Below are 26,872 nucleotides of genomic sequence, written 5' to 3'. Positions count from 1 at the left end.
TTGCTGGCTTAAAAAGCACCTTGGGATCTGGATCAAGCATAACCAGCTTCGTCTTCCTGAATTCCCCCTACTTGTTACATCAGACTGTAGTCACACCAGCTACTGCCCTTGATTTCCAGGAAGTCCTCTGAGGCAAAGTCCTTTACATCATCACATGCTTATATATTAAAGCATTCATCACACCGTACTGGACTTACTTTTCTTTGCTGCTAGAGTAGGAGCTTTTTAGGGTCAGAGGAGTCTTAGTCTTATCATCAAGGTTGGTACAAAGCAGTGAATAAATGCATGAATTCTGACTGATTGACACAGAAAAGTTACAATTCTGAAGGTTACTGAGCTAATCAAGAAAGAGTTCCTGAAGTAGACAATTTGGATGCACTTCCAGTAGACTTCCAGTCATTTTGAGCAACTCAACTTTCCAGTATTTTACTTCATTGAAATTTTAAGTGAGATTGCAACCACAGAACTGCTGTTACTATTGTTTGCAATTTCTAATCTTTTATATAAATGGAATCATATAGTATGTGTTTGGCTTTTCATTCAAGATAATTTGAAATTCATCAAGGTATCAATACATCATTTCTTTTTATTGCTAAGTAGTATTCTAGTATATGGATTTAACACAATTTACTCATTTGTTGATACACTTAGGTTATCTCTACTTTTCCTATTATAAATACAACTGCTATGAACATTCATGCCAAAGTCTTTGTGTGAACACATACTTTCATTTCTCTTGGATAAATACTTTAGAGTAGAATGTGTAACTTGCCTCTGCAAAACTCATTTCCAAAGTAGTACAAATGGCCGCTACTTTACATTCCTGCCAACAGTGAGCTCCAGTTGCTCTATACCCTTGTCAACACTTGGTAAGATCAGTCTTTTAAATTTTAACCATTTTTAATTGGAGTGTAGTGGTATTCATTGTGGTTTTAATTTGTACCTTCCTAATGACTACTGATGTTGAACATCTTTTCATGTGCTTATTTGCCATCCTTGCATCTTTCTTGGTCAATTATTAAAACCTTTTTTGCTCATTTAAAAATTTGGGTTGTCTTATTAAGAGTTCTTTACACATTCTAGATGCAAATTCTTTGTTGTGTATATGTATTGCAAATATTTTCTCCCAGTCTGGGGCTGCACTTTCACTTTCTTAACCATTTTTTTGAAAAGCAAAAGTTTTTAATTTCAGTAAGGTACAATTTGATTTTTAAAACTAGTTCATGCTTTGTGTTATATTTAAGAAATCTTAGTCAAACCCAAGGTCATTAAAATTGTTACCCTTTTAAAGCTCCTTTGAAACACATGGTTTGAAACTTTTCCAAAAAAGGTAGAGGAAAAAATTGTCTATATGACTTAATAGAACTGTGTTCTGAAATAAGAAAAAAAACAACGAAATGCTAATTGTAAATTTAACATAACTGTACACAATCAGGTACCCAATAAATATTTTTTCAGCTAAGTGTGTCTGTTATTTGATGTGAAATATTACTTCAGCATAAAAAGAATCACACTTCAAATTAATGAGTATATTTTTATTTCTCTCATAATTAAAAAAAATGTGAACATTCTGCAATTTAATCACAGCCTTTACTTCCAGGTGACTTCTTCATTGGGTCTCAATTCCCTGTGTGGAAAGGAAAAAGGAAGTAAAGGAGAGTGAATTCAATTTTTCTGAGGGGATGAAAAGGTCAGAAGAATATGAATTCAGTATTGTATATTCTATTAAACTGATCCACTAAAAATTGTTGTATTAGATTCAATATACTCATCTTATTCTCATTTCAAACATTTACCATCTCTTCATTTTTCCAGAATAAAGAACTATAATTTCTTAGTGTATATGAAAGATATTATCCTCTTAATGAGTTCATTTAATGTTTTCTAAACCTTTTCCAGCTCATTTTGTCTTTCTTGAAACCCCTGACTATAAACCTCCTTTACTGCCTGTAGCTGGTACTCAAGTCTCTTGTCCCTTGAGCTTCTTCTTACACAGCTATACACACAGTGGCAGATACACCAATACTTTATCCTGCTCTCAACTCTCTGCTGCCAAAGAAGCCATCTCCAGAGACAATGGGACAAGGCAGCTGCCATGGTCATTCAACAATTACTTTTCTTATCACTCAACCACCAAGTCTAAAGCTGTTAGGCAGTGTTGCTAAGAACACAGCACCAAGTCACCATTAGTGGCATTTATTTCAGCTATACCATGGCTTAAGTAAGACAGTGGTTATGATAATATAAGTGAAAATTATACAGAGAGTAGACTTTGGTGAGCTAGTTTAAAACTTTTGTTCCTATTATTAAAACGCAGTCTGAATTTAAAAAAAAACAATGTTTAGAAAGGGTTGGGGGGGGCAACTTTCAAAGATCTGAAATAGCCTGCTCATAAACTAAAGGCTTGTTTACATTCCAAAGGTAATCATACAGTTCTATCCAAGAATTAAAGAAACAACAAGACTACAAAATAGTATGACTTAAAGGGGTGGGTGGGGGGTGAAAGGGTTACCCATTGTTTATTTTTGGCACATATGATACTAAGAATACTTCCAAGAGCCAGCCAATTATTGGTTTAAAAAAATGCACAATCTAACCTTTTAAATAATACACTCTTGTTTCGGAAGGCAGTTAGCTTTTCATCATTCTTTCTGTCTAGATAACATCCAACAACAAATCCCATAGGAACAAATATATGTACCCAGTGGTCACGCACAATCTGAATTAAGTTCATCTTTAGTGCTAAAAAAGAAGAGAAAGGTTATCAGTAATATCTTTTTTATTTTTATTTTTTATTTTTTTGTACAGTAAGATCTTTAAAAATTGCATCTCAAACAGCAAGATAACCCTAGTTATGGGAGAGGAGATAGATGTTAAAAGCATAATAAGCTTCTTCAAATTTGCTTGCCATCACAATGTAGTATGCTACTTTAAATCTATTTAGGATTATTTTTATACATGACAATTAATATAAAAATTACACTGGCGGTAAAGTCAGTTTAACTTTTTTCTAGCTCCACCAGTGATCTGGTACAATATACTATAGACAAATGGAGAGTATAAAGTTCTACCTGCACAGAGAAAGACAAGTACCAAATGATTTCCCTCATTTGTGGAGTATAACAACAAAGCAAAGCTGAAGGAACAAAACAGCAGCAGACTCACACACTACAAGAGACTAGCAGTTAACAAAGGGAAGGAGGTGGGGAGGATGGGAGGAGGGGATTAAGGGGCATTATGATTAGTACACATAATGTAGGGGGGTTATGGAGAAGGCAGTATAGTACAAAGACAAGTAATGACTCTACAGCATCTTACTAGGCTGATGGACAGTGACTGCAATGAGGTGTGTGTGGGAGACTTGATAATATGGGTGAATGTAGTAACCACAATGTTGCTCATGTGAAACCTTCATAAGATTATATATCTATGATACCTTAATAAAAAACAAGTTCTACCTGCAATAGCTGAGTATTTATACCCTCCTCCTATTGATTTAAAACCTACATATGTGTAAAATACTTTTAGAACCTCTCACAATGCTAAAACAGATATACTACTATTTTGCCAGAAGCATAATTCTTTAAAGCTAAAATTATTGATAACTAATTTTTCTGTTAGTAATAATCATGCTTCGGATAAACCTCACTGGCTATTATACTGCCACTGCACAAAGCTGAAACTAATTTTTGAAAGGAAATGAGAAGATATGAGAGAAATTTTTTAAAAAACTGTAATCAATGTCACAATAAATCTGAATTATGTGACTCTATAATAAAATGACTCTACAAAAGATGTGGAGGAAGGAACTTACTTTTATAAAATGACTACTAGATAACAGAACCATCCTATTTACATATGTGATATGAAATATGCATGTAGTACATACAATATGATATAATTATGATTATCCTAATTTTACAGATAAGAGCTAAATCAAATAGGCATTAAGTGTAGAGCTAGAATTCAAACTCAGGTTAGCTTCAAAGATCTGGATCTTTCTATCATATTAAATGCCTCTCTAAGAGACCCCTCCCTTAAATATTTATGGTACTTAAGAGCTTTTAAGTTCTAAGAGTTTCCAAAAGGCAGAGGAGGAAGAATATAAGTCACCATATATAAAATAAATTTGCACTAATTCAATAAAAACATGGTTTGTCAGTTTTCTGTGTTTGTATCTAAAGATGAACTCAAAATATATCTATGTGCACAGCAATCTAAAATGAATACATCATATACAATGGCTGAAAAGACAACATCCTAGAAAGAGAATTCATTACTCTCAACAGAAGTGCTTAGCACTAAATTGTACTAGGATTATGTAGACTAGATTCTTGCCTCTCCTGAGATACTGGTTCTTACACTTACACATTCTAATTCCTTCATTCTCAAACTTTAATCATTCACTATCTAAAGGCACTGGGTTAGGAAATGGCCTTAGAAAGCACAGAATTACTATACACTATATTTCATAAAGTGTCATATTACACACAGCAGGTTCAGTCTGAGTATCGCTGACTGGAAAATGATGTTAGTAAATGAGATATTTAAAATTTATTACTTACAATCTGTCACCAATTAGTTTTAAGTTTTTTTTACCCCACTGTTTACAGCTGGAATTCTCAAACTTGACCACACATTAAAATCACCTGGAGAGCCTTCTTTAAACTACAACTCCCTCCAGTCCTTGCACTGGAAATATCTGTAGTTGAAAGAACACCTCAGCTGATTTGATCCAAATCAGTCTTGAATATGTATTTATATAAATGTAAATGTAACCAATTTTATCTTATGTCCTAGAAGATGGCAGTTCTCTTAGCACTGTGCCTTTCCTAAGTGACATTACTTGCATTTAGATCTGTAAGTACTTTCTGATAAACAGGTACTTTTTGTCAATCTGACCAAGTGCCCACCAAGTTAGCTACTTGTTTTATAAACTTGAACCGAGTTTGGGAATAACAATGCATGCCTTAATCAAATAATGTAACTTTGAGAGGACTGCAAAATACGAGACAATACAGATATTTGTGTAAGTCCAGTGGCCATCTATTCTGCCATCTGTTCTTAACAGACTCCTCAAATTTCTTAAGAGGTGTCAAGACTAACCCTCAGCCCAGGTGTTAGATACTGTTTGTATTTAACCAACAACAAAGTAGTTGCTGACTCTCAGTCTGAGACTGTTCCAAATAAGCCCATGGCCACCTGTGAGCTATGAGCCATTACTGTTGGCACCCATCCAAAGGACCAGCAGCTAAGCTAATTTTGTGATGAGACAAGCCCCTGAGGCTCTTGCTGCATAAAAGGTTACTACAGGTAAAGACAGTGGGACTAATAGATAAAAGGATTCTGTACATTCAGAGTCAAGCTGGATTCAACCACTATGATGGAAGCCTGATTCCATACCTAAGAGGTGAATGACAAATCTTAGTCCCAGAGGCATTTCAGATTATAATTGTACAATTTATATTTAATTGACTTTGGAAACAGAGGCACAGAACATAATTTGTCCTATGTATTTCACATAACAAGTGAGGTAGAATGATTTCCTAGAAGAATGGATTAGGAGAGAGTGTCAACAGGCTCTTGTTTAACATAGGGGTATTTATTTGATGGGCAATGGGCAGTGAGGACCTGGGACAGGCACCAGTGCAATAAGCCTAGGTTTGGAAAAGGATGACATTCACATGGGTGCCCAGAAGGCGATGTTCACATTATTAGTGTCTTTCTATGAAGACTCAAGAAAAACTTTTCATTTACTTCAGAACGGAGTAGCTATAGTACTCCTGAAAAGAAAACCAAACTGTTTATCTTATGGACTCAAGGAATCACATAACTGATATGAAAACTTTGATACCAAAATGTTGAAGTTTTTTTGCCTACCATTAGAAAAAGCTGACTCTTGTAGCACTGTCTGGCATGCTTTTCATAATCAACTCTATAATCTTCACAATATTGTACATGAATTAACCAATGTCCCCAATATAGGGGCGTATTTTTTTCAGATGCGGAAATGCAGGACGACCAACTTGCCTAAGGTCACAGATGTAGTAAGTGGCAGAGCTGGGATTAATACTCAAGGCAGTCGGGCTCCTTGGTCCCAAACTCTTTGTGCTTTCCTGTCTCTTACAGTATCTACAGAGGTAAACATTTAGAATAACCTCACTCCTGGCTTTATCGGATTTTTCCTAACACTACTTTTTCTTCAACCCAATTTTTTGCTTAACTTCTAAAAAGAAAGCTGTATCTTGTATTTTTGTAAGTCATTCTGAATTCACGTTGGAAAAACACTGATGACCATTTACAGTAGTAAGTTCTACTCCCTGATTCCCAGAGCCCTTTATATGTATTCCTCAAAGAGTGTCTGTTTAACCTATAAAAAAACAGCGCTGGACGCAGGGAGAAACTGGACTCCTTGAGGTGTGGAACCGTGTCTTAATGACATAATACATCCTAGAAACCAAGCGCTTTTTAAAAAGTGCCTAATTTGTAGAACTGCCAGCTCAAGAGATTTAATCGAGAGCAAGGCTGGCTTCAAATCCTGAGCAGCGAGGACACAGAAGGCTGAAACTTGGACGAATCCGAGATGCTCGCGGGGCAGCAGCCCCTTCCGGCTTCGGCCTAGGAGTTGATCCCGGCTGGAACCCTCTCCAGTCCGGCCAGAGGGTGGTCACTGGGCGACATCTAAAGATGTTTTCTAGTATGACAGCCCTCGAGTACTCTTTCCAAAAGCCGCCAAGCGGGAAACCTGAGCCCAGCGGTCCACGGGGAGATACCCTTACGCCTGTTTCCCGTCTCCCTCGCAAGGAAGCTTCGGGAAGCAGGCCGCTCCGGCCCAGACATCCTCCCCCTCCGTCCTCACTTTCCCCTACCGCCGAGGGCCTTCCAAGAGATGAACCCTCTCCGCCTGCACAGTGGTAACCCGCGGCACCTCGGCCGCCCCGAGCCCTGGACTCACCTACGGCCTCGGCGCCGACAACGACCCGGAGACCAAGGGCAGCTGCGAGCCCAGCCCCCGACGCCGGCGGAAGCTGCGGCCTCGGAACCCACCATTCGCCGCGCCCGCTCGAAGAGAGGGGTGGCGCCGGGACACCATCCAGCTTTTTCCCTTTCACGCCTGACTCTGCTCGTATTTATTTTAGCTTTCACACGTTAGACACTATTTAAAATAAAGCTTCGGCCTCAGGTGACGAGACTTGTTGGTGTAACCCTCCTCTCCTTCCTAGAGCTTCGCCTTCTCCCCCCGAGATGGTATCACCCCGGGTCTTCCCCGCCGCCGCCGTGCCCCTCCGGCTTCAAAATGGCGGCCACCATGGAGGACCTTCTGTTGGCTGATCGTCACGGCTGCCACTGAGCGAGCACCAGCTTCTCTCGCTCTAGAACCTGGACTCGGCTAGGGTGTGGAAAGGGCAGTGGACGGCGTTGGGGGAGTACTGACGAGGCAAGTGAGGGCGGAGGAAAGGAGCGAATCTTCGGACGGGGGAGGGGCGCGCTCGGTGCTCAGGGGGAGCCTGGCCCCAGCTCCCACCCAGCCTCCGCTGGGGACGTGCTGCCGGACTTCGGGAGTGACTGCCCCGGTCGGTCCTGACAGGAGTGCTCAGCGGGAAGGAGAAGTGACTTCTTCCCGGGTCTAGCGCTCCCGGTGTGGTGGCAGTCCGTACGATGTACTCCCGTGCTCGCCTTCCCTCCTTTTTGCTGTTTCCGCTGCCCTTTCAGTTTCTTGGCGCTGGAGGAGCTGATCTGACGCCAGCCCGGGCTCCCTGGCCTCGTGACTACTGTGTTCCCAGCCTCCTTGATCGGGGTCTTCCCATCGTTTTGGGTAGAGACCAAGAGGCCATAAAGCAGTGGGCACAAAGCAGGCGTCCTTTTATATCGACTCCAAAAACCTGTAAGATACCACTCTGCTTTATTAAAATAGTCTCGGCGCTCCGCGCCTCCCGCCCCCCAGCCCCTTTCGCCCTCGAGCGCCCACCATCACCCTGTTTTACTTGCTTTTCAGTGAATAGGAGGTCAGACTAGACAGCCCCGGCAAGTCTGACTTCCTGTGACCAGGCGAACCTAATTTACCAATTGGCCATTCCCTAGTTTTTTATCTTACAACCCCTTTGATCTTGTTAGGAAACCGCTGCTCTGCCTGAACTGACCAGGCAGGAACTTCTCGCACTCTGGGCTCGAGAGCCAACTCAGACTCCTACGTTTGCTCTTGGATTTTGCATAGTTCCCCTTAGTTGTCATAAACATACAAGGTCATTATTGAGAGAACAATTGTGATAGATAATTGAGATGCAGTACTGTGGATCAGAATAACCGCCCTGAAGGGATTTACGGTATGGATAGGGTTCAGTCCTTTGTTCAGTACATATTTATGTTGCATTGGGTGGTTGTGCTTGGTATTGGCGAGGCAAATATGATGGCTTTTACTCTTAGCTTAGCTTATACATTCAACATCCATTCAACAAGTATTCTTGTGCCCAATTTGTGCTAGGTAAAAACTGCCTGAGGACACCAAAGAAGTTTTGTAAAGGAGAAAATATTTGAACTGTGTCCTGAAGGGTCAAAAGGAATGTACTAGACTCGTGAGAAAGTCATTCTTCCATGCAGTACAGGGATGTGGAGACTTGAGAAGTTTCAGCATACTTAGGGAGAAAATAGATGCCGCTTGAGCAGGCAGTGCAAGAGTGGTTGGAGAGAGAGGTTGATACCCAGCTAAGGAGTTTAGATTTTACTCAATCAGTAGGTAGCAGGAAGCCAGTGCATACCTTACACCAGGAAGGGGCCAGGAGTAATCTGTCTTTTAGGATAGTCTCTCTGACAGCTGTGTGAAGGATCAACCTGGAACAGGAAAACTAGATGAGAGGAAATTGCAGTCATTCAGGTAAGGTAATGAGAGCCTCAGTTGAGGTAGGGATAGTAAAGGATGTTAGCCGGAAATGCCAAGTAGGATTCTGGTGGTGGTAGCCAATTTTGTGGTCAGTGACTTCAGAGCAGTTTTTAGTTGATGAGACTAAACGGTTGGTGATACCATTAAAATCAAGACATGTACATACAAATAGAATGGTGCCAACCTGCACTTCAGGAGCAGCAGAGCACAATACTCTACAGTCCAAAGCATTGATTTTAGAGCCTAGACCCATGCTATTACAGTAGGCACAGGTTATACGTCGCTGTTGGATGCTTGAAATTGTGGTTGGATTGAATTGAGATGTGCTGTATATATAAAATGTACACGGGTTTTCAAAGACTTTATGAAAAGGCAAAATGTCTAAGTTTTAAAATAATGATTATGTGTTGAAATAATATTTTGGATATATTGGGTTAAATAAAATATGTTGAAATTAATTTCACCTGTAAAGCTTTTCAGTGTGTCTGAAAAATTCCCAGTTTTATTTGTGGCTTGCCTTATGTTTTTGTTGGAGAGAGCTCTTGCCGTCCAGACTAATGATAGAGGAGTTAGTAAGAAGGGCCTTCGGATGATGGCGAATGGTGATGTTAGCACAGTTTACTGGAGTCTTCTGTTGCCATTTAAGGCATTCAGGTTTTTGTTTTGTGTTTTTCAAGCAGATGCCTTCAGAGACTTCTGAGCGAGGGATAATATGCGCGGGGATATTTCTGTCGATTAATCTGGGAGGAATATTTGGGTTGAGATGAAAGGAGGAAAGGCTGGAGGCAGAGAAACCCAGTTGTAAGGTAATGCGGCCCTGCATTAAGGTGCTGGAAGTAGTAATGGAAAGGGAGCACCAGATGAGCAAGGCATCCTGAGGGAAAAATGAGTTGGTAGCAGACCCTGCAAGAAGTAAAGGAAGGAATTAAACCTGTAGTTTTAAACATTGGCTACTTAGATAATGACTAACCAATTCATGTTGCAGAGTCATAAAGCACATTTGAGGCTAAAGGAATTGAGTCCCAGAATAAAACAGCAAAGTTGAAAGGAGGAAGTGGTCTGCTAAATCTCCTTTTTTATCTCCACTTTCTATATCTTATCAATTATACATATCAGCTGATTTTCCTAAAATACAGAATTGCCTGTATCACATCATCATCTTACTTGATAATGAATCTTAAAATATTTCTCTGTTGCCTGTAGAATTAGGTCCAAAGTTTCCAAGACCTTTATCTGGCCCTTTTCTATTCATTAGCCTTTTTTTTTTGCATTTTTGGCTTACATGAAAGTGTGCCAGTCTAGTTTTATCACCGGTACTGTGTAAGTTTTTGTTTTGTGCCTTTGATCATGCTATTCCCTTTTTGAATACTTTGAATAGTCTTTGTGTCTCTCTGCCCAGGTTTTACCAATCCTTAACAAGTAATTTAATATCCCACCTCTTAGGATTCTCAGTAATATAAGCTGATGTCAATTAAAAAATCTTATTTCCTAAAGTACATATTTTCAGTCCCTGTTAATAACCAGTTTGGTATATTATTATTTATTTTTGTTTTATACCTATTTCTGTTATGTGAGCTTAAGATTCCTAAAATTATGATGTTTCTTTTTTAAAAAGGACCATGTATTATACTTCTTGCTGCTGCTCAAGGTGCTCATCTTAAAGCAAGACACAGAAGTTAATCACCATGATTAAAAACAGAAGTAAATCATACCATATTCATGAGACTTACTTCTTTATTTTTCAGATATATAAAGAACTCTTCCTTTGAATTCATGGTGTTTCATCCTGTATACGACTGAGATATCAGTAAGTAATGAATGGCTAATAAAAGACACAACTTTAGTATGTTATAAGCAATTGTAAGAAAAATACCTTTTCATCCACTGAAACTGGGTCTGCAAAAAATTTTAACGTGAACTCATTCAATTCTATCTGCAAGATAGTTTTTATTTTTACTTTATTCTCTAAATAAAGTGGAAGTTAGGGTAGCTTTGAGTAGAAAAAGAGTTTTTCTTAGGTCACTAATATAATTTTGGTGCAGGAAGCTTTTTAGCAGGCAGAATTCCTTAGATCCTTTGCAAAAGTGTACTTACGAACATTTTTTCACCAATAAAGAATTAATATGTTTGTACATCTCATACCTTACAAATGGGAATATGCTAAGTCAATATATTTTAAAGTTTAACTCGTTTTGACAACTATTTATTGAACAACCATGGTGGGCAAGACATGTGCTAATACCGTGAGGATGCCAAAATGGATCAGCCTAGTCCTGCACTGGGAGAGCTCCCCAAACCAAGAGGAAGTGCATGTAAGTAGGTAACTGTTAATGGTGTGATAAGGGCACTAAGCTCATTCAAAACTAGCCATGCTTCACTCACTTAAGAAGCATTTATTGACCATCACTATGTGTTGGGCACTGTGGAGGCAGTGGAATATAACTGTGATCAAAATAGACAAGGTCATTTTTTTCCAACAGAGTCCATATTCTAGTGTGTGGGTTAGGAGAGAAGGGGTCAGACAGAGCAAGTAAATAAACAGCAAGTGTAGAAGCACTGAGTATTTTGAGTGAAGTAGAGTGGTGTCATAGCATGTAATGGAGGTAGGGAAGGACTTCACGGTGGTCAGAAAACCATCTCTGAGAATAAATTTCACGCAGAGAAAATACACAAACTAGAGATCTTGGTGACTGGAGATGGAAGGGAATTTGAGAAATGTAATGGAGGTAAAAATGCAGTACTTACTGATGGATTTAATGTGGAAAACCAAGGGAAGGAATCAAGGATGATGCATCCAAGACCAGATGATATTTAAAGCTTTGGAACTGGATGAGATTACCTAAAAAGAAAATCCTGCTTAAAAGCACTGCCACATTTAGAAGAGCCAGTAAACAACAAAGGAGATTGAGGAGTGGCCGGTTAGATACAAGGAAAACCAGGAGAGGGTTGACACAGAAGCAGAGGGAGGAGGGTGTTTCAGAGAGGATGGAGCAGTTAATTTTATCGAATGCTGTTTCAATTTCTGGTAAGTTGAGGCCAGAGAAATGTCCATTGGCTTAAGTTGTATGGAGGTTTGTCAGTGACCTTGATGAACACTCTCAGTGGTACAGTGGAGAAAGTTGCTGGATTTGGTAGTGTGAATGGGAAGTGAGAAAGTGGGGACACATTTGTGGACAAGTATTCTGAGAAATTTTGCTGTGAAGAGAAGCAGAGAAATGATGTGGTTGCAGGGCACTGTAGGATTAAGAGAGGCTTTTTTTAAGTTGGGGGGTTCTATAGTATTTTTGTATGCTAATAGGAATGGTCAATCAGTGATACACTGATGATGCAGAGAAAGGAGGGAATGAGTGAAGAGGTTGAGTCCCACAGAAGGGAAATGAGAATGGGACCCAGAGCACACTTGGGGATTGGCCTTGGATGAGAGCACGGCTCTGTATTCCGTACAATAGGAGACATAACAGTGAACATGCAGATAGGTTAATAGACATGGTATTGGAAAAATGAGGACTTAATGCCTGATGACTTTTATTTTCTAATTGAAGAATGAGATGAGATAATCAGCCGAGAATAGGGTGGAGGGAAGGGCTGCATGATGCTTGAGCAGAAGAGATGTGAAATAACAGTCACAGAGATGCAGAGTCAGCTTACTAAGAGAAACAGGATTCACAGGTAGCACCTAGTTTCTGTTTAAGATCTTTGGCAATGAATTTAAAGAGTTGTATAGTTGTTTTTTTTCCTCTAGCAACATTCAGCTGATGGAATAGGCAAAGTGATTGATTGGGGTTTTGCCAGACTAGGACAGAAGAGAAGGACTAGAGCAGCAAGATAATTGAGAGTGTTTGCAAAATAATCATGGTGGACCAAGGATTGATAGTAAGGACATGAATGGAGACCAGAGGGGGTCATGAATAGATAAAACGTGGTCAGCGGATTAGAGATAGGATTTTTGCAGTGGGAATACTAGAGTAAGTAGGGTGGCAGTGAGAGAGGGGCTTGCAAGTGAAATTTTGACAGTGGCACAGCTAATTGGTAGTGATGAGGTCTAGGGTGACCTGGTGATGGGTGGCTGAAGTGAAGTGAAAGTGAATGGAGTTGAGAAAATCAAGAAACTGTGAGGTCAGGATTGAAGTTACTGAGAGGAAGACTGAATTAGCAACTAAAGTCCTTGAATGAGGTCAGATTAATAGATGCCAGCAACAAGCAGGAAATGGGGGCACTCATAGTGTGCTAGCTGGGTGGCATGAGCTTCAACAGGACTGGAGTACCTGAAGGAGGAAGGGGAAAGCATGGGTTAGAAGCCCTAGTGAGGAGCAAGGAAGGCTTACTTCCTGCTTTTGAGGTACAGGGACACAAGAGAAGAAAAGACTGTGGTAGAAAACATGTCGTTTGAGAAAAGCCAGGTTTCCTTGAAGATAAGCAGGTGAAGAGAACCTTCGAGCAAGAGGTTAAACTTACAGATGAGTATAATCATAGTTCCAGAGGGCAAGCTGGAAGGGTTTGGGAGGGAGAAGAGCTAGGAGACTGGGTCCAACTAGGAGAGAGAGACACAATAATAGGGGATAACCCAGCAGTCTTGGATCTTTGGCTGTGACTGAGGAGAACAAGGATGGGAGATGTGGTGGGATTGGCCTCCTGAAAGCCTGTCATGAAAGATGGGCAGTTTGCCTTAGTCTGTGATATTACCTGGGGCAGATGGCCAGAGATCATCAGGTATGCAGTGACCTTTTCTACTTGCCTAGTTAGACAGGGAACGCTAATTTATTTTAAGGAGCTAAGATATGAAGTGTTGCTGTGTAACCTTATTTTGCTAGTGAATTTTTTTTATTACATCTGTTTAATAGCACTCAGTTCTAGGTCCTAAACCCCAGTATATGTGTTCATGTTATATCTTCTTGAAATAATATGTAGTAGGCATCCCAAAAGAAAACCATCCAGTATATCTTGAGTACCTATTTTGCATTAATTTCCTTTTAGGAATTGCAAGCATAAGATCCTACCCCTATTCTTCAGTGCTCACATTCTAGTTTAAGGGTTCTTAACATTAACATCTCTGAAAAGTATGTGAATTTCTGTGTATATATACATAATGAGTGTATTTGTTTTGTTTTTTTGAGGACTGGGGGGAAAAAGGAAGCATCTATACTTTTTTATCAGATTCTCAAGGATGACTGGTCTAACAGAGAAAGACATAAATGAAGAATTGTACTGCAGTGTAATCACTGCCATCACAGAGCAAAATACAGGGGAGCAAATTCACCTTGATGATGGGTTCATTAACTCAGTGTACATTTATTTATTGAGGAACTTAATAGTCTCTCTTCTAGGTAATTTTATACCTTATTTGAAATCTTCCAACATCTTTTTTATGTACATACTAATATTCATGTTCTACAGACTGGGATGCATAAGTGAAGAAAGGTTAGTTTGCCCAGAATCACGTAGGAGTAGATTCACATCTAGGACTGCGATTCTAAAGTCTACTACTTTTTATTCAGCCACACTGCAGAGCCCATGAAAGACTCACTTGTAAACAAGAGTATGTAAGATCATGTTTGTACTTTTAAACCTTATGATGATGGAAATGTGTCCTTAAAATGTTTGCTTTACATGTTTATGGAATTTCTGCCCACTTCAAAATATTTAACTTTAGTTAATTTATCTATGATGTATGTTAGGTTCTACTTTTATGTTTAATTACATGTTTTTATCTCTTTTGAAAGAAACTTTTGGATTGTTGTTATTGGACCAAAAATATGACATCCATTATCAAATTAACTACCCTCTCTGGGGTTCAAGAAGAGTCTGCTCTTTGTTATCTTCTACAAGTTGATGAGTTTAGATTTTTGTTGGACTGTGGCTGGGATGAGCACTTTTCTATGGATATTATAGATTCCCTGAGGAAGTAAGTTACTTTTCATATTTCTAGACTTTTATTAAATTAGTTTCTCTTTTCTATACTGTCATACTGTTTTGATGTTTGTTTTTTTCCTCTAATTTATAGTAAAACATGTAATTTTACTTAGGCCCAAGAGTCAGATAGTGACCCTTATCACTTATAAAGTTTTGATTGCTTTATAAATTGTATTTATTGAAGTTCAGCAAAATCTTAAGTTAATTGTTACTTGACCAGTGAATCTCAGTAAAAACTTTTGCACCCTAATTTTAGGAAAGATTACGTTTATAAGAATTTGAAGAGAGGAATAACCTCCCATGTGAAAGTTGTGCAGTCAGATCACATTAGCTTACTTTCTTTATCTTTTGATGCTAGAGAATTAGTACTCAGATTGATAGCCATGAGTTATAAAAGGATACTTGTACATCAAAGAAAAATTCAGTTACGTTTGCAGTATTGAATGAATTATGGAAGCAACGAGAACTCAAACATTTAAGAAACTTAGAACTTGCAGCCAATAAATTTTTTTCTAGTTCATTTCTTTTGTCAGAGCATGTGCTTCATTGATTGACATTTTACTCTAATGAATGTGCTATCAGTCCCCTTGTTAAAAAGCTGAGGCAAAAACCCATAATAAAGAAGTGGCTGTTTAAATATGCTGTCCTTAACAATTTCTGATATTCCAAGCTGAGTTCTGATACACAAGGTAGCCACATGTAATTAGCTTGTGTGATGTCTATTACTTTCTTTTTCTTTTGAAAATGTATCTAGACATCATATAATTGCATGCAATGTATACCATCATTTTGATACATATGCAGGACAGAGGAAGTAATAATTGAATTCCTACATACCATAATTTTAGCTCTTAGTTTTGTTCTTTAACCCCAGCCTACTCTTCAATCCAGAAGACGCAGTGGAATCAGAATTGGCTAATTAATTTTGAGTATCCTGCCTTTACCCTTAAAAGCAAGATCTGAGAAGTTGTCCTTCTGGTTGTGTTCTCCTAGGCACGTTCACCAGATCGATGCAGTACTGCTTTCTCACCCCGACCCTCTCCATCTGGGTGCCCTCCCATATGCTGTTGGAAAGTTGGGTCTGAACTGTGCTATCTATGCAACCATCCCTGTTTATAAAATGGGACAGATGTTCATGTATGATCTTTATCAGGTAACTTACGCAATTAAAGAAAACTTTTTATACTCCTGCAGTGATCATTTTTAACCTTTTATTTGTGTTATTCTTTTAGTCTCGACACAATACAGAAGATTTCACACTCTTTACATTAGATGATGTGGATGCAGCCTTTGATAAAATACAGCAGTTAAAATTCTCTCAGATTGTGAACTTGAAAGGTAAAAAACGTTTCTAGTAGTAAATAATTGGACTGGTAGGGTTAAACCTACTGAAAAGTGCAAGGGGAATTTGTAGTAAAAATTTTAGGCACCATGGTCTGAAGAATAAAAAATTAGTATTTTCTGATATGGAACTCTACACTTCCACCAAGTCGTTTAGATATGAAAATATGCCAGTCTAAATACTAATACTAATAAAAATGTTAATAGTTCAGGCTTTGTCACATTTCACTTGGGGAAGACTTATTTAAAGTGTTCACTGTGTCTAATGCACTAAGGTAGTGTGGCCAGTTAGGAGTGCAGTTAGGGTGAGGAGATAAAGAAGCCCAGATGAGTAAGTGTAGTGATTGAGGGACTGGGGGAAATGAAGTGCTTTGGCAATGTAGTAGAAACTGAATTCTGGAATAGGACAGTAAAAAGTTTATTATTTAATTAGGTCTGGAAGGCATATATTAAGCATATATTTATCATGTATAGAGAGATTTGGATTAATGGTTTCACAAATACGAACCTTTGAACTAAAAAAATGGGGCAACGATGGACTCTGAAGATGTAGCCAGAAATTAACAGTGGTTTCAAACAGTTTTACTTGTTCTTAATTTTTCTATAGATAAGTTTTTTTACCATAATGCAGTTTGAACTGTTCTGTCAGTTTAGAGGTTAGCCAGAATGGAAACCCTGGATAGTTGTGTGTATGGTATAAATATTAAAATTTATTATTTCACAGTAAGTAATAGTGTCCAATCTGTATGTATTTCTGTTTATAATCACAAATATATCTGCGATAATCTATAATAAAATGACGAGACTGTTCTGTCTTTACTGAGGGAATGGAATGGCTGGGGAACAGGAGAGTGAGACTTGTATTTTCACTGTGTGACTTTTTATTTTTGAATTTTGTATCATTGCAACTGTTATCTTACAAATAAATAACCTCATTAGGGTTGTAAAAAAAATCTGAGTGTTGTCATTGTCTTGTTAATATAGGTAAAGGACATGGCTTGTCTATGACACCTCTGCCGGCTGGTCATATGATAGGTGGGACAATATGGAAGATAGTCAAGGATGGAGAAGAAGAAATTGTTTATGCAGTTGACTTTAACCACAAGAGGGAGATGTAGGTGCAGCAAGACAAAAGTTAATCAAAACGTTCTTTCTTTCTTTGGAGGGAAAATTAGAAACAGTTATTTTTTTAACCACAAATGTGGAGCAATTTAAAAACATCAAATAGTGAATGTTTTCAAAATTGCATAATTATTTGTGTTGTTAGGGAAAAGTTTGATTCAGGTGATAAAAGATATTTACAAATTTACTTGTAAATATCTATAAAACGGATACCTCCCTGAAGATGTTGTAAAGGGAATCATTTTTGTACATCAAGTTATATTTTACATGCTTTTGACCTGCTATTTCAAGAAACTTTGTGGGTGGATTTTTATTCTTTTGTGTCTTTCTACTTTTGAATTTTGTGGCACAGTCAGGAATTACAGTGTAACATAACTATATTTAAAATCAGACACCCTTTAAAAGGGGACACAGTAACTATAATTTTAAATACTTTATTTTGTACTCACAGCATTACTGTAAAATCATGGTGTTTAGTCTCACATAGACTTTGATAATTCTGTATGTTAAGTTCATAGCTGTGTTATATTAGATAAAAGTAGCCTCGAGATCTGTTGTGTCTTACATTAAAATATATTTAAGACTAATAATTGAATTTTACACTAGGCTCTTATACTAACAGATTAATTTTACACTAGCCTTTTACACTAACAGGTTAATGAAGAAAGGATGGATATTTGAGTAGATGGTATTTAAGTAAATTCAAACATTTTGGGAAGAATGTCAGTTTGTGTATTTTTTACCACATAACAAATAAATTTTGGATGAATTTAGAATTAAATAGAAAACAAAACATTATTGGTGAATCCAGACTCTTGGCTTGGAAAAGACCATAAGCTTAAGGCAATGGACCAAGTTACAAATGGAAACTTTGATAGATTTCATTAGAGAAGGGTTCAAAATGACTGAAATGATAGATTGAAAGACCAGTAAAACTAAGGGAAGCTATTTGCAGCAAGTTAACCAGAGACCAGGTATTAATCAAAAAGATACTTGTTGCAAAATGGACCAAAGTTACAAAGTCAAAAAAGAGAAAATTTAAATGATAATGATTTTTAAAATTAAATGCTATTAAAATTATTTTTAAATGGTAGTATTCTTCTGGAACTATTTAGTGAGTTGGTGAGTTGGGTGGAATCTTTTTGGAAAGGGGAGATCTTTCTGTTAAACCTTTCTGGAGAGCCATTTAGCAATATCGTAATATTCCAGTAAATACACTTCTAGGAATGTGATCTAAGAAACAATCAGAAATGCAATTGAAGCTTTTTGCAAAAATGTTCTTGAGAGGGTTTTTTAATAATGGCAAAAAAAGTAATCTAAATATCAGTAAAGGTAATAAATATAGTACACAATAGAAAGCTGTTACATTTGTTAAAAATTAGATTTAGAAAACAATTTTAATGTCATGGGGAAAACTAGGAAATAGAACTGAGTATGTAGACATACTCTTTATAAAATACATAACCAGATATATGCATGGAAAAATTTATATGCTTAGGGTGTACAACAAAATATTATATCATTTTCTCTGAGTGATGGTATTCTGGGACATCTTTTCTTTCATTCTTTCTGAATTTGCTAGATTTTGTTATCAATGATGAACAGGAAAAAAACCCTTACACTTTAGGTAAGATAAGCTATTATTTATTTGAAGTGATATTAAATATTCTTCTTCAACTTTGTTATAGTCACTTAAATGGATGTTCCCTGGAAATGCTAAGCCGACCCTCCCTACTTATCACAGATTCATTTAATGCTACATATGTGCAGCCGAGGAGAAAACAGAGAGATGAGCAACTTCTGAGTATGTATTATATAATGTCCTTATTAAAGAGCTGTGCAAGTGCATGGTAGTAGGAATTACTGTTTCTTCTGTTTCGTTTAACACTTTTCTTGTCCTAAGTGATTGGTTAACTAGTATTTTTGAAAAAATATTATGTAGCCATATAAATATTTTGTACAAAAAAATGCTTTAGTTGGTTTGAATTTAACTTTTGTGGGATAGATACAAAGATTGGCTTCTCCCTGCCACTCAGCACATAGCTAGGTCTCCCTGGCTCCTACTGGTGCATGTCTAGGGAACACCAAAATATATAAAGAGCTCATATAAATCTAATAGAAAAACATTTATGTTCTAAAAGAAAAATGAGCATAGGCGATAAATGAAGGTACAAATAGTCCCCTGGTTTTACATTCTAATCTAGTAGTCTTGGCTCAAAAGAGGTGCCCTTGGGGTATCCCTGGGGTTTCTGCTTTGGCTTGAGCTGCTTTACTTTGTATTCTTTTTTTTATAAGCTACATGGGATTTCAACAGGGAAAATTGGATTCTACCTTTAAACATGTTTAAAACCACTGCCTTCATCTATCTGCTTAAAAAATACAACTCTTGTGCTGTTACACTACCTTTAAGGTTCTCAGTTCTTGTTTTTGTTAAAGTTTGGTTTTACTAAATATTTCCAAGCAGATTTTCATCTAGAGCATGGAAATCTATTTATAAAGATACCTTCATTGGAAGAAGGAATATAATCTATATTTTATTTTATAGGCATGCATACATACAAAATTCGTGTGTATGAATGTAATGTACAGATGTGTGTGTGTGTCCCATAATGTGGGAATTATTTATTTTAAAGTTCACTGGGGTGGACAGGTGAGATCAGAGTGACCTGCAAACCTCAGGCTAGTTGAATTTGGCATGCTCACCCAATTTTCCCAATGTACTGTACAGATACCATTTTCTCTGTATATTGTGGGTGAAAAAGGTTGAAAATCATAGATTTATAATTTTTCAATGAAAAAAAATTGAGTTAATGGCATTGTTTTTGCATCTTGTGGGGATATATTCATAGCATAAAGAGTAGTTGTAATAACCTGAGTCAAATTTTTTAATTTTGTACCTGGCCTGGTAATTGCTTATGTATAAATTAAAGTCTGTAGTAAAAACATGAAGATAAAATTACCTTTAATTTTGTAACAAAGTATTGTAATGTTGTATAGAGATTTTAAATTCCTGTTTTCTAGCAAATGTCCTGGAAACACTTCGAGGTGATGGAAATGTACTAATAGCAGTGGACACTGCAGGCAGAGTTTTGGAACTTGCTCAACTACTTGATCAAATTTGGAGAACTAAGGATGCGGGATTGGGTGTTTACTCATTGGCACTCCTAAATAATGTCAGTTATAATGTGGTGGAGTTTTCTAAGTCCCAGGTTTGTTTTCATATTATCATTTGTAATAAAGAAGTTTGCTACAAAGATTGGGCTTTCGGAAAACAAGGTCTTAATTGCTCTTTGTATTTATTTTCCTGTTGAAGAGGTTGATGGTTATAATGCAAATAATAACAATAATAATAAAGATAAAAGCTAACCACTTACTGTTCTGTATGTTTACATGCATTCATCAAATCCTTATATACTCTATGAAGTAGTTCTGTTCTGTCCCCATTTTATAGATGAGGCAAGTTGTTTCTCAAATGCTCAGCATCACAGTCTGTAAAGTGGGGACAAAAGTAGAACCTACCTCATCGGATATAAATGATACAATTCATTTTTCTCTTCCTTTAAAGCTCTTTTTCCTTGAAATAGCAACTCTGCAGTAACATTCATTTAGAACTTACACGCTGCCTTCTCAATAAGATTTAAGGTGACTTAGAACTGAAACATTATGCAGAATAAGATGAGCATTGGGATGGGAGGATCTAGTGGGAAACAGAAACAGAAAATAAGCCGCTTGTCAAAATGGTACAAATTTAAGCAACTACTGGTAGGAAAAAGACTTAAAGCAAGATAAAACTTCAACTCCTTGACTATTGTAGAATACATTGAAGTTACAAAACAGTATTTTCTAATTATTGTCACCTTCCCCCCATATTAGGTAGAATGGATGAGTGATAAATTGATGAGATGTTTTGAAGACAAAAGAAATAATCCATTTCAGTTTCGCCATCTCTCTCTCTGTCACGGTCTTTCTGACTTGGCTCGAGTGCCTAGCCCTAAAGTCGTGCTTGCCAGCCAGCCTGACTTGGAATGTGGATTTTCAAGGGATCTCTTTATTCAGTGGTGTCAGGACCCTAAAAACTCAATCATTCTAACTTACAGAACTACTCCTGGGACTTTAGCACGTTTCTTAATTGATAATCCTTCTGAAAAAATTACAGAAATAGAGGTAAGTGTTTGTAGGTGAACTTTATCATAAAACTGTTTGGGGAATACATTATGCATGATGTTTATAAAAACTAGTGACCAAAAATAAAACAAGATCACTATCAGAATAACAGTAGAGAGACTTCAACAGCACAAATTGCAGACTTCCTTAAATTGGAAATTCTCATTCTGGAGCTGAAACCCATGATACCCAGAAGAGGTAGGTGTGTGAGTGTGAGTGTGAGTGTGTGTGTGTGTGTGTGTGTGTCACACAAACTCTCAATCTCTCTTTGAAAGGTTCCTTTCACATTTTTCCTTGCCCTTTGAAGTAGGTACTCCTTTGCTTCTTTTTTCTCTTCCACATTTCATGGACTTTCGGTGAGGTACGTGTCCTTTTTCTGTATTACAGCTTTCAAGCCATTTGTTTTCCCTCTGTAGTTCATGCCATCAGACTTGACAGTATAGCAACCTCTCCTTATTTCTGACGTTTACTGATTCTTGGTGACTTTAGATGCTGCTTCATCGTCTTTCTGTATACTCATACTCAGGGCTGCTTCCTTGATGACTTTAGCATCCGTGTATATGATCTGTCCAATTCCTTGGCTCCCTTAGTTCCTTATTTCTTAATGATCTTTTCCTTTACTCCACCTTAGCCATCCCTTCCCATGATAATGCTGTCCACTCCTGTGGACATACTTAACCACAGTCTCCAAATCTCTGGATGTAATACAGTGATAGGAAGGAAAATATCTTAGGGTTGATTATTCTAGAAATCTGTCTCTGAGTATAGCCATTAATTTTAGATGTCTTAAATATAAGATGGATATATCTTAAAAAGTGGAGAGCAAAATTTATTAATGCAACAACTATAAACTAAATCAAAGGGTAAATGTGTTAAAATTTATTTGTAGGTAGGAATCTGTTTAAGTTGCTAACACACAGGAACATAATGACACTTTTCTAAATGGAATTTACTTTCAAGTTAGCTACGAGGCAAATGTGGGATGCCAGAAAAAAACATGTAAATCACTAATTTATTTTATATAGTAGAATCACTTGATTTTGGTTTAATTTTGTTCTTGTTGTTACTTCTTATTTTGAAATAATTTTGAAGTAAAAATAGGATACCCAGATTCCCAAGTTGTTAACATTTCACTGGATTTGCCTTGTCACTTCTCTATGTACACACAAACACAATATTAGATATTTTTTCTCAACTCTTTGGAAGGAGGCTGCAGCTATTCCATCATTACTTCTAAACACAGCAAGCAGTGTTTGTTACCTGAAGACGAGGACACTCCTGGAAACCATGGTACATCTATTGACATATGGAAATAAGCACTGATACCAGACTACCATTTCATCCACTCACCCCCATTCAGCTTTTGCTGGTTGCCCCAACCGCCTCTGATTTCCCTTTCATGTTTTGTTTGGGATCCCATCCAGGATTACACATTGCATTTAGTTGTCATGACTGTTGACATTTTTTAGAGAATGAATGTTGGATTTTTTTTTTCCTAGTCACAGGCAAATAGCCGTATGATTTTTTTTTTAAAAGAAATGGGACCAAATTTTCCACATAGTTTGAACAGTGTAAGTAGATACAAATTCACCTTACATAGTACTTGATATATCATAGAGATTCAAGTATTTTTGAATAAATGAATACTTTTTAGTATTTTTATAATACACTGCACATATGTGCTGTGATTATTTAATCAAGTGGTTCTCAACAGTATCATGTGAGGGCCCCTGGGGAAGTCCCTGAGACCCTTTCAGGGACTCTACAAGGTCAAAACTATTTTTCATAATAATAATAGGATGTTATTTGCTTTTTCACCATGCCTAATTTGTATTGCTGAGTGAAAGCAATGGTGGGTAAAGTGCCGGTGCCTTAGCATAAATCAATAGTGGCTCCACATTGTACTAGTAGTCACTGCATTTTTCATCACCATGCACTTGTAGTTCCAAAAATGTCAGTTTCACTTAAGAATGTTCTTCTTGAAGCAGTGAAAGTAATTAATTTCATTAAATCTTACTAGTAAAATGTTTTTTAAATAGTCTGGGTGGCAAGATGGGAAGTATGCATAAACTGCTTGGTGTTGTATACTAACGTATATTTGTCTCAAAGGAAACCACTTGTATAATTGAGTTGTGAGTTAAACTAGACACTTTTTTTCCTTAGAATACCACCTTTACTTGAAATAATGACAGTTATTCCAACCTGAATATTTTGCAGATGTTTTCTCAAAAGTGAATAAATTGAACTTGTCATTCTAAGAAAACAATTCATAGCATTTGTTACTTAAATCTGATAAAATTCAGATTTTCAAGTGAAAATTAGCATTTTGGAAAATTTATACCCATCACTATCAGATTGACAATTTAAGACTTTGATGATGAGATTGATGGTGATATTTGTAAATGTCATTATTTAAATATTGTCAACATTTGTAAGATCTGTGTAACTTGGTGAACCAATATTTCCAAATGACCAATGCATGTAGTTATAAAATAATGCACAAATAAAACATCCATTCAAAGTGTAAGATAAATCAATAAATTTAATAAGAGTACAAAAAGTTACTGGTATGGTTTCAGATTCCATGTTACAACTAACCTTTAAGAAACACTACTTTTTGAGTTGTAATTCAATATTTAAAAAGAATATTCATGAAAAGCCTATTTAAATATTTTTCCCTTTTCCATCTGTACATTTGTATGAGGCTGGAGTCTCTTCATGTACTTTAACCAAAGCAGCATCTTGCAAGAGATTGAAAGCAGAAGCAGGTGTGAGAATCCAACTGTCATATTGAGCTAGACATTATAGAGACTTGCAAAATATAAAGTAATGCCATAGTTCCTGTTAATTTTTTTTTCCACTTTGGAGAAAATACAACTATCTTTTATAAAAATATGCTAATGTTACCATGTAATCATTTTATTTTTTAATGAACAGATAAATATTCTAAAAATTTCTCACTTCTAATTTCTGATATGGTAAATAGTAATACCTGTAACCTACAAAAAGAAAACAGTGTTCTCAGTAATTTTGAGTCTAAGGCAGTCCTGAGATCAAAAAGTTTGAGACTTTCTGATTTCATTATTCTATGTTAATAGATTTAAAATTGTATCCACTTTTTTACTGTTACAAAAGTTGCTGCAATGTCCTTCCTGCCCCCTCATATTTGTGTAATCATTGCAGAAGGATAAATCCCTAGAAGTAGAAATGCTGTGTCAAATGACAAGCACATTTTCATGTTTGGATGTTCACAAAATTGCCTTCTAACATAGTGCTAATTTTCTTTTAGATAGTGGTTGAAGGTATCCTTTCTCCATATAGTAATTAGCATTGCCAATCTCAGATTAAAAAATAGTATGGCATTTAAAAATTTTTGCCTTGTTCAAAAATTACTAGTGAAGCTAGACATCTTTTGATAGCTGTTGTTACTGTTTTTGGTTTTGTCAGTTGCTTAAATGTTTATTTTCTTTTTGATTTGTTGATTTTTTTTCTTTACTTGTTTGGAAGAGCACTTAGGAAAAAGTGGCTTCTGATAATCACATAGTACTACAAATCATTCTCTCCGTTTCTCTTAATTTATGAGATTTAAAATGTCAGAGTTTTTTTTTATGTTGCCATGTTGATCCATCTTCCCTTTATGACTTCTGAGTTTTACATCATGTGTAGACCTCACTACCAATCGTCTGTATTTTGTTTTCCTGTTTGGTGATTTTTAACCAGTTTGATTTAAATTAAACTTATCCCAGATATGTGACAGCTCAATTTTAGTACTAATCTAAATAGGATCTGTAACTGCATGTAATGGAAATGAATAATTTCAGAGGAAAATTTAAAGATGATGAATCAGTTTAGAGATGTGGCATATCTCACATCCCATTGCTGTAACCACTTAATAATATTTTCTTTCATCTGTTATTTTTCTTTAGTTAAGGAAGCGTGTGAAGCTTGAAGGGAAAGAACTTGAAGAATACTTGGAAAAAGAGAAACTAAAAAAAGAAGCTGCTAAAAAACTTGAGCAGTCAAAAGAGTGAGTTATTTTCAGACATATGAGGAGTTTATATATGTAATTTGAAAAAAACTTTCTGAGACAAAAATGTTGAAATGAAAATGCTTGAGTTTTCTTTTGACTTCATTGCTTTTGTTAGCATCTTTCAAATGGTGCTAGAATGCCAAATTCTTTCAGTCCTAATATTAATATATATTTATTAACTGACAGTTAATGCTGTGTTTTATAAAATATCAATCTAGTAATACTGATTACTATATTACTATTGAATCAGTTCAATTAATTTTATAAGCATTAAAAATCTTTTTGGGTCTTTATGACCTTAATCTATTCCAAAATCCTCTTAGGGCAGATATAGATTCCAGTGATGAGAGCGACGTTGAAGAAGATATTGACCAGCCATCGGCTCATAAAACTAAGCATGACCTGATGATGAAAGGTGAAGGGAGTCGTAAAGGGAGTTTCTTCAAACAGGCTAAAAAGTCCTATCCTATGTTTCCTGCCCCAGAAGAAAGAATCAAATGGGATGAATATGGAGAAATTATCAAGTATGTGAGCAAACCAAGCTTTCTTTTCTTACAGCTTAGCCTATGTGTTTTGTGTATAAATAACTGTGTTGTTTGAGCTCAGTAAACTTGCCCTTTCTGGGCATCATGTACTTTGTCAGTTTATGAATTCCTCAGCTTGAAAGATAGAGGAGACCTGTAGTTTGAAATGTAAAAATAGGAAGGTTGAGGAACAGCTAGAGAACTAACATCTTAGGAAAACTGGTACTTTTACTACTTAGGTATGTGAAAGGTTTAAGAAGATGATCAAGACTTTTTTCCCCACTTAAAAAGAGAAGTAAGAGACATGCATTGAAGAAAGGCACAGGATAGGAAGAATTTTTGATGGATGGTGATTGTGTTAAGTTTGGGAAATGGGTTATACCTCAAACAGTGTTGCATACATGTTTTAGTTACAAGAGGAGTATGAGATAGCATGAGGGGAACTGTGGAAAATCTACAAACTCTGTACTCACTATTGGAAAAACAACTGATAGCTCATGTTCTAATCACAAATTTGTAAACATTACTAGCCTACGTAAAGATCCTTCAGGGTTCCTGTTGCTTTCTGGGTGAATGTCAGATGTCTTAGCACAGTCTAAGCACATGATGTCCTTCATGATCATTTTCTCTACTTTTCTGTTACATTTCTTTGTGTTTCTGTAATGGCAGTATGTGTTCTCCACTCTGGTGGTACCAGCATTCTCAGTTTCCTTCTGTTCAGCTTTTTCATGTCATGCCCTTATATGTGTTTTCCCTTCCATTTTCCAGGCTTTTGAATCTGGCCTCACAAACTACCAGAAACTTCCCTGTTTCTTTCTTGCCTCCCCAACACTTAGGTCCTTCTCTTGTACTTTCTGTGTACTTCCAGAATGCAGTCTTGAGCTTATAGTGCACTTAGGTCAT

The 26,872-nt window shown here is 36.8% G+C and overlaps 2 protein-coding genes and 1 pseudogene across 3 annotated transcripts in view; 1 reads left to right on the top strand and 2 right to left on the bottom strand.

The window, feature by feature from the left end:
- Positions 1 to 1,520: 1,520 nt before the first annotated feature.
- On the bottom strand, positions 1,521 to 6,613 carry NDUFB1 (NADH:ubiquinone oxidoreductase subunit B1). Its single transcript, XM_057488199.1, has 3 exons — positions 6,609 to 6,613; positions 2,598 to 2,745; positions 1,521 to 1,627 (listed from the first exon to the last, which is right to left on the bottom strand). Exons 2-3 carry the CDS (start codon positions 2,732 to 2,734, stop codon positions 1,591 to 1,593), a joined length of 174 nt encoding a protein of 57 aa, XP_057344182.1. The 5' UTR covers positions 2,735 to 2,745; positions 6,609 to 6,613; the 3' UTR covers positions 1,521 to 1,590.
- On the bottom strand, positions 3,553 to 3,678 carry LOC118910962 (U4 spliceosomal RNA; annotated as a pseudogene).
- A 440-nt stretch (positions 6,614 to 7,053) lies between the features above and the next one.
- The window catches only part of CPSF2 (cleavage and polyadenylation specific factor 2), a 30,827-nt gene continuing 11,008 nt past the window's right edge, over positions 7,054 to 26,872 (top strand). The window contains exons 1-11 of one of the 2 annotated variants that reach the window (XM_036882169.2): positions 7,054 to 7,438; positions 10,624 to 10,685; positions 14,599 to 14,780; positions 15,782 to 15,941; positions 16,021 to 16,126; positions 17,114 to 17,243; positions 18,940 to 19,055; positions 20,273 to 20,460; positions 21,125 to 21,415; positions 25,342 to 25,442; positions 25,769 to 25,969. In XM_036882169.2, coding sequence (XP_036738064.1) covers positions 14,632 to 14,780; positions 15,782 to 15,941; positions 16,021 to 16,126; positions 17,114 to 17,243; positions 18,940 to 19,055; positions 20,273 to 20,460; positions 21,125 to 21,415; positions 25,342 to 25,442; positions 25,769 to 25,969 — 1,442 coding nt within the window. In that variant the 5' untranslated portion in view covers positions 7,054 to 7,438; positions 10,624 to 10,685; positions 14,599 to 14,631. Of the gene's footprint in view, positions 7,886 to 10,623; positions 10,686 to 14,598; positions 14,781 to 15,781; positions 15,942 to 16,020; positions 16,127 to 17,113; positions 17,244 to 18,939; positions 19,056 to 20,272; positions 20,461 to 21,124; positions 21,416 to 25,341; positions 25,443 to 25,768; positions 25,970 to 26,872 lie in introns of both variants that reach the window. The other variant, XM_036882170.2, reaches the window with a different exon arrangement.

Source organism: Manis pentadactyla, chromosome 11 (assembly GCF_030020395.1).
Source record: "Manis pentadactyla isolate mManPen7 chromosome 11, mManPen7.hap1, whole genome shotgun sequence".
NCBI classification, from domain to species: Eukaryota; Metazoa; Chordata; class Mammalia; order Pholidota; family Manidae; genus Manis; species Manis pentadactyla.
This window is presented reverse-complemented; position numbering and strand designations above follow the sequence as displayed.